The 13,715-nt window shown below is 47.5% G+C and overlaps 4 protein-coding genes across 4 annotated transcripts; 2 read left to right on the top strand and 2 right to left on the bottom strand.

Moving 5' to 3' along the window:
* Positions 1-286: 286 nt before the first annotated feature.
* LOC101096808 (histone H2A-IV-like) lies at positions 287-795 on the bottom strand. Its single transcript, XM_003985738.6, has one exon. The coding sequence runs from the start codon at positions 759-761 to the stop codon at positions 366-368; it is 396 nt and encodes a 131-aa protein (XP_003985787.1). The 5' UTR covers positions 762-795; the 3' UTR covers positions 287-365.
* A 197-nt stretch (positions 796-992) lies between these two features.
* Positions 993-1,516, top strand: LOC101096566 (histone H2B type 1-A). The gene has a single exon (XM_003985737.5). It carries the CDS (start codon positions 1,076-1,078, stop codon positions 1,457-1,459), a length of 384 nt encoding a protein of 127 aa, XP_003985786.1. The 5' UTR covers positions 993-1,075; the 3' UTR covers positions 1,460-1,516.
* Positions 1,517-11,090: 9,574 nt separating this feature from the next.
* Positions 11,091-12,420, bottom strand: LOC101096314 (histone H2B type 1-A-like). Its single transcript, XM_003985736.5, has one exon. The coding sequence runs from the start codon at positions 12,381-12,383 to the stop codon at positions 12,003-12,005; it is 381 nt and encodes a 126-aa protein (XP_003985785.2). The 5' UTR covers positions 12,384-12,420; the 3' UTR covers positions 11,091-12,002.
* A 70-nt stretch (positions 12,421-12,490) lies between these two features.
* LOC101085975 (histone H2A-beta, sperm-like) lies at positions 12,491-13,064 on the top strand. The gene is made up of 2 exons (XM_003985771.5): positions 12,491-12,502; positions 12,636-13,064. Exons 1-2 carry the CDS (start codon positions 12,491-12,493, stop codon positions 13,047-13,049), a joined length of 426 nt encoding a protein of 141 aa, XP_003985820.2. The 3' UTR covers positions 13,050-13,064.
* Positions 13,065-13,715: the final 651 nt, after the last annotated feature.

The raw sequence follows: 13,715 nt of genomic DNA, 5'->3' as shown, positions 1-13,715 counted from the left end.
TTACATTAACACAGAAACCAAGTGGTGGTTATAATGCTTAACTAATTGGGAGTCAGCCCCTCCTCCCACGGACTCCAAGATGTGGGGACTCACAACTCAGGTCAGCTTCCTAGGAAAGCTTCCGCTAAAACTCTCAAAGAACCGGTTCATAGAACCGAGAGACAGGTCTCAAATGCCGTAACCTTCCTAAGACTCACCGTATATGGATATAGGTACACGGCTGCCTATTTCTGGAGAAGTGCAGTTCTAACCGTTGCCATTTCATGCACAGCCTCCATTGACCATCTGAGTGGCTCTGAAAAGAGCCTTTGGTTTTTTTCTGCAAACGGTTCAGGTCAGACTCGCTAGGATTCACGGCTTGGAAATTATTTGTTCTGGGCTTTGTGGCGGTGGCTCTCGGTCTTCTTGGGCAGCAGCACGGCCTGGATGTTGGGCAGGACGCCGCCCTGCGCGATGGTGACGCGGCCCAGCAGCTTGTTGAGCTCCTCGTCGTTGCGGATGGCCAGCTGCAGGTGGCGCGGGATGATGCGCGTCTTCTTGTTGTCGCGGGCCGCGTTGCCCGCCAGCTCCAGGATCTCGGCCGTCAGGTACTCCAGCACGGCCGCCAGGTACACCGGCGCGCCGGCCCCGACCCGCTCGGCGTAGTTGCCCTTGCGGAGCAGGCGGTGCACGCGGCCCACCGGGAACTGCAGCCCGGCCTTAAAAGACCTGGACTTGGCCTTGGCGCGAGCCTTGCCTCCCTGCTTCCCTCGTCCAGACATAGCTAGTCCGACGAATGGCAGAAAAGCTGTTGCTGAAGAGACCGCTACTCGGCCTATTTATAGCCTGCTGGGAGGTTATGATTTGCTATCTGATTGGCTGATGGTCATCTACCCAATCAGAAGCCTCGCCGGAATCACCTCATTTACATTCACGCCACCACCCGATATCCAATCAGGTGGTGTCTGCTCTGTACGTCATGTCAGCACTGTGCCTATAAATACCAGTCGGCCCAGCCCCGAAACTGTTGGCTTACTTGACATGGGTTTGGAGCCGTAACTGTAGAGCTGTAGCGCTAGAGAGCTGTGCACCCGCCATGCCGGAGCTGACTTCCAAAGGCACGACCATTTCCAAAAAAGGCTTCAAAAAAGCTGTAACCAAAACCCAGAAGAAGGAAGGCAAGAAACGCAAACGATGCCGCAAGGAGAGCTATTCCATTTACATCTACAAGGTGCTGAAGCAGGTGCACCCCGACACCGGCATCTCGTCCAAGGCCATGAGCATCATGAACTCCTTCGTCACTGACATCTTCGAGCGCATCGCGGGCGAGGCGTCGCGCCTGGCGCATTACAACAAGCGCTCGACCATCACGTCCCGGGAGATCCAGACGGCCGTGCGTCTACTGCTGCCCGGGGAGCTGGCCAAGCACGCCGTGTCCGAGGGCACCAAGGCCGTCACCAAGTACACCAGCTCCAAGTAGACTCGCCAAGTAAGCGCTCTCTTACTCAACCCCAAAGGCTCTTTTCAGAGCCGCTAATTTCCTCTGAATTAGGGGTGTGCACTCCACCTCGATTGAGCAGTTAGATACTACACAACCGACTGGGAAACTAACTTAACTGAATCGCTTCCCTTTTGACCTTGTTTTTCTACACGTTATCACTTGTTCTGTGGTAGGGTTGATCATGGTGTTTGTGTCCTGGCTCCTCTGGCCTCTCTCAGAGGAGGCCAAGTATTAAAGTTGAATTTAACAACCTTAAAGAAGGAACCAAACGACTTCCAGTAAAACCTGTGGTTTGGCTCAAATCCTCAACTTCTATCATTTTTATGATTTAAATGTTTTTAAATATATAAATACTATATAGGTATACATTTCTTTGCATGAGATAAAACTTTAGCACCACTTGACAAAAAAATTAGCACGCGGTAAAATCCTAGAAAATCCTATAAAATGAAGCGTCCCACACCTATGTGCACAGTGAAACTGCCTTGGTACCCTTGCATGCCTTAGTGGGGGGTCCTCAAGGAACAGACATGGGACATCTGTGCCCACGAAGTGAGGAGCAACAGTGTGTCTCATCAGGGATCCCAGTCGCCCCAGTAAGACTGGGAAACAGCAGACAGCACATAGCTCCCACATCCCCTGTCAACTGTGTGACCACTCTACAGGCTACCCTGATTTACCCAAAGTCCCTCAGGATTATGTGGGCAAAAGGAAAGTAAGAATGTTAATAAAAACAGCTCTTTTCAGACCATACCTGACTCAGCTTTCACCTCAGATTATGTTTTGGCCGCAAATAACAGGAAGCACCCAATGAACAAGTTGGCGTAATGATGTCGCTGATCACAATGCCCAAAGGCACAGAAATTTCAGGAGTGGGATGATCAGAGCGCTGGCTCCGTCGCCCTGATCACCTCAGCTCTTTACACCCTGACTCACTCCTCATGCTGGTTCCGGGTCCAAGTGTTCATGCAGATGGGACGAAGTAAAGGCTAGAAGAGACGCACTATTTTACTGGGTCTCTGAGAGTAAGAAACACCTTCCCTGAGAACTTCATTGTCCCTTTTGTTTTTTTTAAGTTCATTTATTTTGAGAGAGAGAGAGAGGGAGGGAGACTGAGGGGGAGGGGCAGAGAAAGAGGGAAAGAGAGGGAATCCCAAGCAGGCTCCGCACTGTCCGCGCAGAGCCTGGAGTGGACCTTGAATCCATGAACTGTGAGATCATGACCTGAGCCACAATCGAGAGTCAGATGCTTAGCCGACTGAGCGACCCAGGTACCCATATTTGTGATTTCTTTACCTTTTGCATTTATTATAATTTTACTGTAATGAAAAATATAAAACCAGTTCCATTTTTCTTTTTCCCAATTATTTTCTTCTAGGCTTTCCATCATTTACCACTTCGCCTTCCACGGATTCATTTTATTGTGATTTCTCCTAGCTTCTTTAGGGGAGTGCTTCCTTCACAAAGACACTTCTCACGGTGCGTGGTTTTGATAGAAATGAATTTCAGTTTCCACAGTTGGCAACTTGATCTTAGCCAAAAGGCCAAGAAACGATCAGTTTCCACAGATCAGTTAAACACCACCAACTGCCCAACAACACAGTTCACATTTCAACTCACATTTAGTGAGTCACTGTCTAAATGACAAACTTCATTGCTGGATCTTCAGTTCACAAGTCACTGTACAAATAACAGATGTGCATCGTGATCTATCATGTGACTTATCCTGTCACTTATTGTAAAATGTGTTGTCCCTGGACAGTGCACGTGTTACCCTGTCTGTGCAAAATAGAAAGCATGTACTTTTAGTTGCCGCTTTATCTCCCAGTGATCATTGTGCCCGACAAAAAATGATAATCAAAAGAGAGTTAGCCACCAAGATGAAAGTATAACAACAAAATGGAAAGTAATAACCCTACCAGTGGAATTCGAGTGGAATATAAATGGCATTCTAGAAGAAAGAGCCGGCAGTAGGGTGGCTGGGGCCCTCACAATGGAGACTAGCAGAGGAACTCCGGGACAGCGAACTTGACCTAAATTAGAAAGTGTTTGTGTCGAAAAGGATGAAGCCGTTCCAGAGAAAGTGACTGGCAAAACACTTCGTACGACAGGGATTCTCAAAGGGATTTCACAACATTGAAAATACAAAGAATAACATGTTGGAAGCTGATCCGGATTTAGAAAGAGACATGACGATTCAGCAAGGCACAGAAAAGACGCTTACTCTGTATCCTAAGTTACAGGACCAGAAAGCGGCGACCACTGTTCAACCTCTTTCAGTAAGTTTTTTAAAAAGAAATGACACTTTCTCATTGTTTTCATATTGTATTTTATTTTTTTAAATATTCTTTTTTTTTTTAATGTTTATCTTTGAGACAGAGAGAGTATGAATGGGGGAGGGGCAGCGACAGAGGGAGACAGAGCATCCCAAGCAAGCTCTGTGCTGTCGCAGAGCCCGATGCGGGCCTCGATCTCCCGAGTTGAGAGATCATGACCTGAACCGAAACCAAGAGTTGGAGCCTTAACCGACTAAGCCACCCAGGTGTTCCTTAATATTTTAAATTACAACTTCCTAAATATTTTTTTCACTTCCTTCCATAATTATAATAGAGAGTTAAGGGAGTTTTTAAATGTCCAGATAAAAATGTTCAAATATTATGGAAAAATCATGATTTTCCCCATTTCTTAAGATCGCCTTGCGTTGTCATTTTTAAGATTTCGTACCACCTGAAGAACTGCCTGTATTTATGCTTTTTATTAATATAAGCATTGAAACTATCTTTTTTTCCTCTGAGCTATGGTTCACCTTATTCCCACAGGTTCTGGAAATATTCTGAATCTTCATTAACATGTGAGAGTGGCTGAGACATACACGTCATTTCTTCATTCTCCACCAGGAACTTGCAAACTATTGTTATTAGCAAAGCATAGCAGCTGGCCAAATGGTCTCTCCTTAGATAAGACTTGCAGACCAAACGCAGGCCAAGAGCCCAGCTTTAGGGAACTCAGTGGCACAGAGGAGGCTGGAATGGGTTTGTGACCTCTGAAGACCAGCCATTTCAGACAGAGAAGAGGAAAGCTTTAGTCTAAGACAATCCATATGAAAGGAGAAAAAAAAATGGTTTTTTGTTGTTGTTTCAAAATGGATTTTAAAACGTGTGTTTTTAGAAAGGTGCTGTCTGCCTGTTGACGTCATCTCAATCCCTGAGTAAGAGATTGGCAAGACAGAATTTTCTGAGGACGGGGCCGCCACTGAGCCGGGCTCTGCCTTCGATACAGGAGGGTTTGGTGTGGGACCTGGGGCAAGAGGATCCCTGACGTGTCCCCCCCCTACCCCTACCCACCTCCCCCTGTACCTCCAGCTGTGTGGCCTGAAAGGATTCCCTGTCGGGATCTGCCCTGGAAGCGGGGGAGAACTCCCTGTCTCTCTCTAATTCTAGGCTGTAGTGCTGGTTGGTTACAGAGCAGAGAGCACAATGAGTGCCCGTAAGGGGAGGCCTGGGAAAAGGACAGAGCACCTCGGTCCCCGGAGAAGCCCGGATGCTGTCCTTACCCTAAAGCCATCATAATGCCTCCCAGCCTGAACAGGAGAAAAACCTCCATTGGTGCCACTCTCAAAGGAGAAACTTCCGGGGCACCGGGGCGGCTCCGTCAATGAAGCATCTGACTCTTGATTTCAGATCAGGTCGTGATCTCACAGTTCGTGAGTTCAAGCCCCACACTGGGCTCTGTGCTGAAAGCACGGGGCCTGCTTGCCGATTCTCTCTTTCCCTCTCTGTTCCTCCCCCACTTGTGCTCCCTCTCTCTCTTGCAAAATAAATAATAATAAAAAAAAAAAAGGAGAAACTTGCCAGCCTTTTCTCAGACAGGACCTTGAGGGTATGCGGGGCCAGGGAAAGCCTCCCAGGGAGCGGGGCCAGCGTGAGCCAGACCAGCTGACATCCTCACCGCTGCCCCGGCAGGCACCACCGCTCTCCCTCTAGCGGAGGGCCAGTCAGGCCAAGTGGCTGCATTTTATTATTATTCCTTAGTTTTCCGAAAGGGTTTTAAAATTGTTTCCCTTTCTCTATTCTGCAAACATCTGCTCAGTGAATGAAGGTGTGTGTGTCAGAGAACCAGACAGAACCTTACTCTGTGTTTCCCTTCTAGTACAGCGAGGTAGACAGAACACTCACGTTCTCAGTCAGTCGTGAATGAGGGAGATATAAATGCCCATAGAAGGCTTTGCATGGTCTATAATTTAGTCTAAACTACTTTAGTCCAGCTTTTTAAAAAAGTTTATTTATTTTGAGAGAGAGAGAGAGAGAGAGAGTGTGCAGAGGAGGGGCAGAGAGAGTGAGGGAGAGAGAATCCTAAGCAGGTTCCACGCTGTCGGTACAGAGCCCGACCAACGCAGGGCTGGATCTCATGAATTATGAGATCACGACCTGAGCCCAAATTAAGCCAGATGCTTAGCTCAACCGACAGCCACGCGTGCACCCCTAAAAATACTTCAGTCCAGCTTTTTCTCAGGTGATCTGGAAGACAGTACACATCCAGGCTGAGCATGCCTACTCAAAGCTGCTGGCCATCTTTCAAAATAACAAGGTTCCGCGTGGAGAAACTGGCCAGGAGAAGCTCCATAAGGACATCAGTCTGGGCTTCCAGATGTCCCGGAGAGCCACCGAGGCCGCCTACATCGACAAGAACGTGTCCCTGCACCTGTCCCCCTGCCCAGGGATGGCCGGATCAGTGACATCGTCATGTAGGCAGATGGGCCAGTCCGGGTCCACGCTCAAGGTCACCAGACCCGCTGGCACCAAGAGCCAGTTCCAGAGGTTCTGAGACCCGATGCCTGCCCACTCCCCTAGACAAAAGAGAGTCATTTGCCCAGTCATCAGTCAGTCACGTCAGCCCAGGTAGCGTGATGCAAATTTTGAGCGAACCCACGTTAAGCCAAACCTTTGGGGCAGCTTGTTAATTTGTGATGTATGATGGGTTCAGCCGCGTCCCGTAAAAGGACATGTCCCGGTCCCGATCCCCGGTACCTTGTTTGTATATGGGCTATAATTAAGATGTAATTAAAAGAATCACGAGAGGAGATCATCCTGGATTTAAGGTATCCTAATAAGAGACAGGCGAGGGAACTCACAGACACAGAGATGCAGAACAGGGGGGCCACGGGAAACCTGAGGCGGCCAGAGACTGGAGCGAGGCGGCTGCAAGCCAAGGACACCCAAGATTGCCGGCCGCCACCAGCAGCCCGGGGAGAGACATGGGACACATCCTCCCTCAGAGCCTCCACGGAGAGCCAGCCCTGCCGGCCGTCTGATTTTGGACTTCTGGCTTTCAAAACAGTGAAAGAACAGATTTGTTGTTTTAAGCCACCCAGTTTGTGGTAACTTGTTGCAGCTGCCCTGGGGAAACCGACAAACGGAGTCTCCTGATTCGGACTCGCCCTCCAGGAAAGGTTAGCTCTCATCTGACCCCTGATGTTCTTCAGCTCTTCATCTCCAATCACGTTCGGGGGCGGGCGGCACAAGTAATGGGAGACATTCTGTTTCATTGATAAAAACTACAATGATGATGATGATGTGTGCTTCTGGAGCACCTGGGTGGCTCGGTCAGTTAAGCGTCCGATTCTTGGTTTCGGCTCAGGTCGCGATCTCATGGTTTGGGGTTCAAGCCCTGCACTGGGTTCTGTGCTGGCAGCACAGAGCCTGCTTGGGATTCTGTCTCCCTCTCTCTCTGCCCCTCCCCCGCTTGCTCTCTACCCCTCTCTCAAAAATAAATAAAACGGGAGCTCCTGGATGGCTCAGTCGGTTAAGCGTCTGACTTCGGCTCAGGTCATGACCTCACGGTTCATGAGTTTGAGCCCCGCATCGGGCTCTGTGCTGATGGCTCAGAGCCTGGAGCCTGCTTCCCATTCTGTGTCTCCCTCTCTCTCTGCCCCTCCCCTGCTTGTGCTCTCTCTCTCTCAAAAAGAAACATTAACAAAGATTAAAAATAAACAAAATAAACATTAAAAAAAAGATGTATGTTTCTGGCAGACACATGTGCACGAACAGAATGGGGTACCTTAGTAACCCCAGTATCCCGTCACCAGAGAATCGGCATCCTTGAGGAAGGAATCTGTCTAACACTAAGGAAGATTCAGTCATCTGATCCCAAGTGGAATATGAGGGGAATTCTGCCATCTGATTTTTTCTGTCATCTGTCTCCTTTATGCGTAAGATGTTTGCTGGAATCCTTAAGCAGGCGTTCTTAATTTATTGTACTATGGATTTCCTTTGAAGTCTAATTGATCCTATATACATCTTCTTAGAAGAAATACCTAAGTACATATTTAACAAAAAAAATAGTGCCAGATTGAAATAGTTTCCAAAATAGCTTTAAAATGTTTGCTATAGTAGTATTTGTGCTTCTTCATTCGCACTTCAAATAGCAAAATAACAATTACAACATTTTGAGGTTCTTGTGAGCATAAACAATGTCCTGAGAGATCTGTAACCGCGATGAAGTGCTGGGACTACAGCTGTGATTTCCTTGTCAACGAGGCCACCAGTATGGCTAATCTGACTGCCCTCGTTGCTCTTCGGTATTCTTGATGGAAAGGAATGCTAAATTTCAGGTAATGGTTAGTGAAAACGAAAAGTTTTCTCCTCTAAGACTACTTTGTCAGTTGAGCAGAGAGTGGGTTTTAGGGAGACAAGATTAAGAGCACTGAGACTAGGGAGGGACAGTAATCCATGTGTGCCCTAGATGGCGGGGTCTGGACAAACACGGTGGCGGTGGAGACGGTGGAAAGTAATCACACGACAGAAACATACAGGAAATAAAATCCACGTAGCTTGCAGACATATTGAAGCAGAGGCTGAACAAAGGAACTAACCAGGAAAAATACCACATTTCTGGCTTGAACAACCGTGCGAATGGGGCGGCCCCATGGGTGCAACGAACCACGGAGATTGAAAACGCTCTGTCAGGGGACATTGCGAATCCTCGCGGGGAGAATTCAGAGGTGGCTGTGTGATAGCAGAGAAGTGATGCTGAGGAGTAAGCAGCTGAAGTTACTGGTTAGAATTCATGGAGAGCGTGGGACCGCAGAGATTGATTTGTGCGTCTGCCATAGGTATTTAGCGCGAGGGGCACGGTTTAGGCTGCCTGGAGAGAGAGTTTAGTCTAGTGTCCACTAGCCACATGTAATTGAGCGCTTGAAATGTTGCAGGCCTGAACTAAGACATGCCATAAGAGCAAAATGCACATGGGATTTCAAAACCCTAATTTTATAATTTTTCTGTTTATTACATGTTGAAATTATACCCTTATTTTGAGATGGGGGGCAAGTGAGTGAGAAGCGGAGAGAGAGGGAGAGAGGGAGGGAGAGAGAGAGAGAGAGAGAGAGAGAGAGAGAGAAGCAGGGCTCACCCAAAGCGGGGCTTGATGTCACCCGATGTGGGACTCAAACTCGCGAACCGTAAGATCATGACCTGAGCCAAAGTCAGATGCTTCACCGACTGAGTCACTGAAATTATAATATTTTTGGTATATTAAACAAAATGTTTGACTAAAATTACTTTCACCTGTTTCTTTTTTGTACCTTGAATGTGGCTACTGGAAAGTTTCAAGCGACATATGTGGCCAGTATTTGTGGCTTGCATTATATTTCTACTGGACATTTTTGAAATTAACAACATAGGCTCTGCGAAAGACACTGGTAAGAGAATGAAAAGACAGACCACAGATGGAGAAAATATTTGAAGATCATGTATCTTCTAAAGGACTTGTATCCAGAACATATTTTTCAAAACGCCTGAAACTCAAGAGTAAAGTAAACCCAATTAAAGAACAGGCAAAAGATCTGGACAGACAGCTGCCCAAAAATATATACAGATGTCAGACAAGCGTATCACAAGATCCTCAACATAACTGTCCTTAGGGAAATACAAATTAAACAACGAGATATTATACACCTACTAGAACGGCTAAAATCCAACACATGACATTACCAAATGCTGACGAGGGTATGGAACAAGAATTCTCGTTCACCCCTTGTGAGAATGCTCAAAGGCACAGTCACTATGGAAGACAATCAAAGAGTTCCTCACACAGCTAAACATCCAAGCCAGCAACTGTGCTCCTGGTGACATTTTCCCAACGGTCTGAAACTATGTCCACACAAGCCTGCACACAAGTATTTACTTTTATTTATTTAACATTTATTTACTTTCGAGGGAGACAGACAGGCAGACAGATGGGGGGTGGGTAGAGAGAGGGAGACAGAGGATCTGAAGCAGGCTCCGAGCTGTCAGCACAGAGCCCGATTCGGGGCTCGAACTCACGGACCCTGAGATCATGACCTGCGTCAAAGTCAGACGCTTAACGGACTGAGCCACCCAGGGCGCCCCAAACCTGCACACAAGTATTTATAACAACTTTACTTACAAGGGCTAAAAAGTGGAAGGAACCAATCCCTTGCAATAGGTAAATGGATAGACAAACTGTGGTATATCCATACAGCAGAGTTATTCAGTGATAAAAAGCAACAAGATATTAATCCACATAACAAAAATGGATGAATCTTAAATACACGCTGATAAAGGAAAGCACCAGACCAAAAAATGATACCTTTCAACTCCAGAGTTGATAAAGACTGTGGGAACTGTGTGGATACCGGCTGTTTCATAAGGTATAATCAGTGCAGCTTGACCCCGACTGGAGATGATGCCCCTTTCCTATACAGTGTGGCACAGATGTCCCATCTGCTAGCTCCCTGAAGGACCCCCAGCTAAGGCGTTCAGCGGCTGTCTTGCTATGTACAGAAGCACGTGATACTTTTCTCCTATGAATTTTTACTACACATATTTAATCAAATGGTGCTAAGGTTTGGGTTTTTCTCTGCAAAAATGTATATGCATTAAATCTATTTTTAAAAAAAAATTTTTTAACGTTTATTTATTTTTGAGACAGAGAGAGACAGAGCATGAACGGGGGAGGGTCAGAGAGAGGGAGACACAGAATCTGAAACAGGCTCCAGGCTCTGAGCTGTCAGCACAGAGCCCGACGCGGGGCTCGAACTCACAGACTGCGAGATCATGACCTGAGTCGAAGTCGGCCGCTTAACCGACTGAGCCACCCAGGCGCCCCAACATTAAATCTATTTTTTAAAAGGGAAGAATAAAAATAGAAATTAACAGTCAAATTGGGGACTCCAGATAGACCACAGGTCTCTGGGAAGTAGTTATAATAATTTGATCCCTTCTTTTTAATGTCCATTTCTATGGCCTTTATCACTGATCCTTTTTTAAGTTTATTGATTTATTGATTTTTTATTGATTGAGAAAGAGTGAGAGTTGGGGAGGGGTAAAGAGAGAGAATCCCAAGCAGGCTCCGCACTGTCAGCGAAATGTGAGATCATGACGTGAGCTAAAACCAACGGTCAGATGCTTAACCGACTGAACCACCCAGGTGCCCCATCACTGATTTTCTTTAAATGCTTGTGGGCTCTCTAAGAAGCATCCAGATGATTATGATCTTGTACCCAAAGTCACGTGACTTGAATACTGGGCATCCTATTTTGATAAATACCATATGACCCGATTTGGGACGTCTCGGTATTTGAGTCCAGTAATAGCACAAATGCGAGTTTAATGATCCAATCACAAAACAAAGATGATCCTATTATAACTTGTAAGAAGTTATGCAAAAGAGAGTCAACTCAACTCACGTTATCTGTTTGCCAGGCTGATTGTGGTTAGCCTGACTATCGGGTAACACATGTGAATTAGGTGTCGCGGCAAGATCTCCACACTCTTGTCAATCTGTTCAACAAATAGCCCAGTTTAGGGATGGCAATAAATGTTCAAATTAAGTCAGATCAACAAACTGAGCTTTGGTCCTCAAGTATCAGCAGTTAATGGACAGCTAGCCTGATCCACAGGACATTTTTCACACACCAGCCAATGTAAAGTGGAAGCAAAACAGGTAATAACCTAATGCTCGGGTACTAGACTGTCCTGAGTTTTTCCACAGCTCCAGGCTCCTTGCCTGGTAATCTGAGAGGGTACTTAAAACTAAGACTCCTAGAGAAAGGCGAGCCATATTCCCATGGCCCTCACGGCCCATGGAAGGACCTCTCCTCCAAGGACACAGGATTATTGCAACTTCTGTTCAAATGACTCCCCTTTCCAAATTGCTTCACCTAGATCTCAAGCCTCACTGAAAAGTGCAGATGTAGGATTATATAGATTATATATTTTAATACATAACATGCATTATAAATATGTATAACATAAATATGTATAACATGTATATAATGCAACCACTCTCGTGCAAAGTTATTTCTCAAGCATTTTCTTCAAGCATATTCTACGGTGAGCAAAGTAAACTTGGCAAGCAGTGAAATCAATTTGCTGCTAAAACCATAAGTTTCTCTAGATGAAGACCGACTCACATTAACTAAGAGCTTATACAGTCCCTTCAGAATTGTGGGTGGCTCTTAAAAGAGCCTTTGGGTTATAAACCTTGCCTACTGATGGGAGTCCTACTTGGCGCTGGTGTACTTGGTGACGGCCTTGGTGCCCTCGGACACGGCGTGCTTGGCCAGCTCCCCGGGCAGCAACAGGCGCACGGCCGTCTGGATCTCCCGGGACGTGATGGTCGAGTGCTTGTTGTAGTGCGCCAGGCGCGACGCCTCGCCCGCGATGCGCTCGAAGATGTCACCGACGAAGGAGTTCATCGTGCTCATGGCCTTGGACGAGATGCCGGTGTCGGGGTGCACCTGCTTCAGCACCTTGTAGACATAAACGGAATAGCTCTCCCTGCGGCATCGCCTGCGCTTTCCTTCCTTCTTCTGGGTTTTGGTTACAGCTTTCTTGAAGCATTTCTTAGAAATGGTCGTGCCGTTGAAAATCAGCTCCGCCATCGCTATTGAATAGCTCCGACCAGACTAATAGACTGGAGGGCGGCAAGGGTGGTATTTATAGGCACGGCGCTCAATGACGCATCGGGCAGCCAACATCTGATTGGATGATGGTACATGAGGTGATTCCAGGAAGGCCCTCAGATTGGATCCCAGACGATCAGCCAATCAGATAGCAAATCACAACCCAAGTCAGACTATAAATAGGCCCTGTACCCGCCCTAACGGAAATTTTTTCCGTTAGAACCCGTTTAGGCTTTGGCTGTGTCTGGGCGCGGGAAGCAGGGCGGCAAGGCTCGCGCCAAGGCCAAGACGCGCTCGTCGCGGGCCGGGCTGCAGTTCCCGGTGGGCCGCGTGCACCGCCTGCTCCGCAAGGGCAACTACGCCGAGCGGGTGGGGGCCGGCGCGCCGGTGTACCTGGCGGCCGTGCTGGAGTACCTGACGGCCGAGATCCTGGAGCTGGCGGGCAACGCGGCCCGCGACAACAAGAAGACGCGCATCATCCCGCGCCACCTGCAGCTGGCCATCCGCAACGACGAGGAGCTCAACAAGCTGCTGGGCCGCGTCCTGCCCAACATCCAGGCCGTGCTGCTGCCCAAGAAGACCGAGAGCCACCGCCACAAAGTCCAGAGCAAGCAATGTCTCACAAGCAGTAAATCCAGCAAGTGACCTGCGCTTCCGGAGAATGGAGAAAAACAAACCCACAACTGAATCAAAGGCTCTTTTCAGAGCTGTTCAGTTTCTGAGAAACCGCTTGGGCTTGGAGACCGCTGATTCAGCAACGAATAAGGATTTAATTGACCACAACTCTTTATACAGGACTCCAGAAACGATCTAGTTGATGGTGACTGTGGCCTCTGAAGCAGTTCACCTTAATGAGCAGTACACTTGGCAATGGAGCTGATGGACCTTGCCCTTCAGAGTCTGCAGAGCTGCTACCTAGCGGGCTGCTGGGGGCAGAAGTGCCATTTTCCAGGGGTGGGGGAACGGAGCCAACTTAGACGCGGGCTGTTGTGACCACCCAATTCCCATGAAAAAGACTGAAGATGTGGAATCTTCCCGTAGGGTTTGTGTTTTAATGAGGGTAGAATTAGACTACACGAAGATTAGAAGCAAATAGCGTGCCTGCAGGAGGTCAGCCAAGGAGCTAGCAAATCAATAGGCATCTATAGGCATATTTTCTCAAGTGCCCGCAGCAAGGGCTTTCCTTCCATTCCAAGAGCTCTAGGATTCTTCCACATCCTGAAGTCTGTAACCATGACCTGCTAATTAGCCAAAAGCTAAAAGGCACAAATATTTCACGCCCATCTGTGAAAAACAGTAAAAAGGGATGGG

Source organism: Felis catus, chromosome B2 (genome assembly GCF_018350175.1).
Source record: "Felis catus isolate Fca126 chromosome B2, F.catus_Fca126_mat1.0, whole genome shotgun sequence".
Lineage (NCBI taxonomy): Eukaryota > Metazoa > Chordata > Mammalia > Carnivora > Felidae > Felis > Felis catus.
The sequence above is the reverse complement of the archived record's forward strand: the minus strand, read 5'-3'. Positions and strand labels throughout refer to the sequence as shown.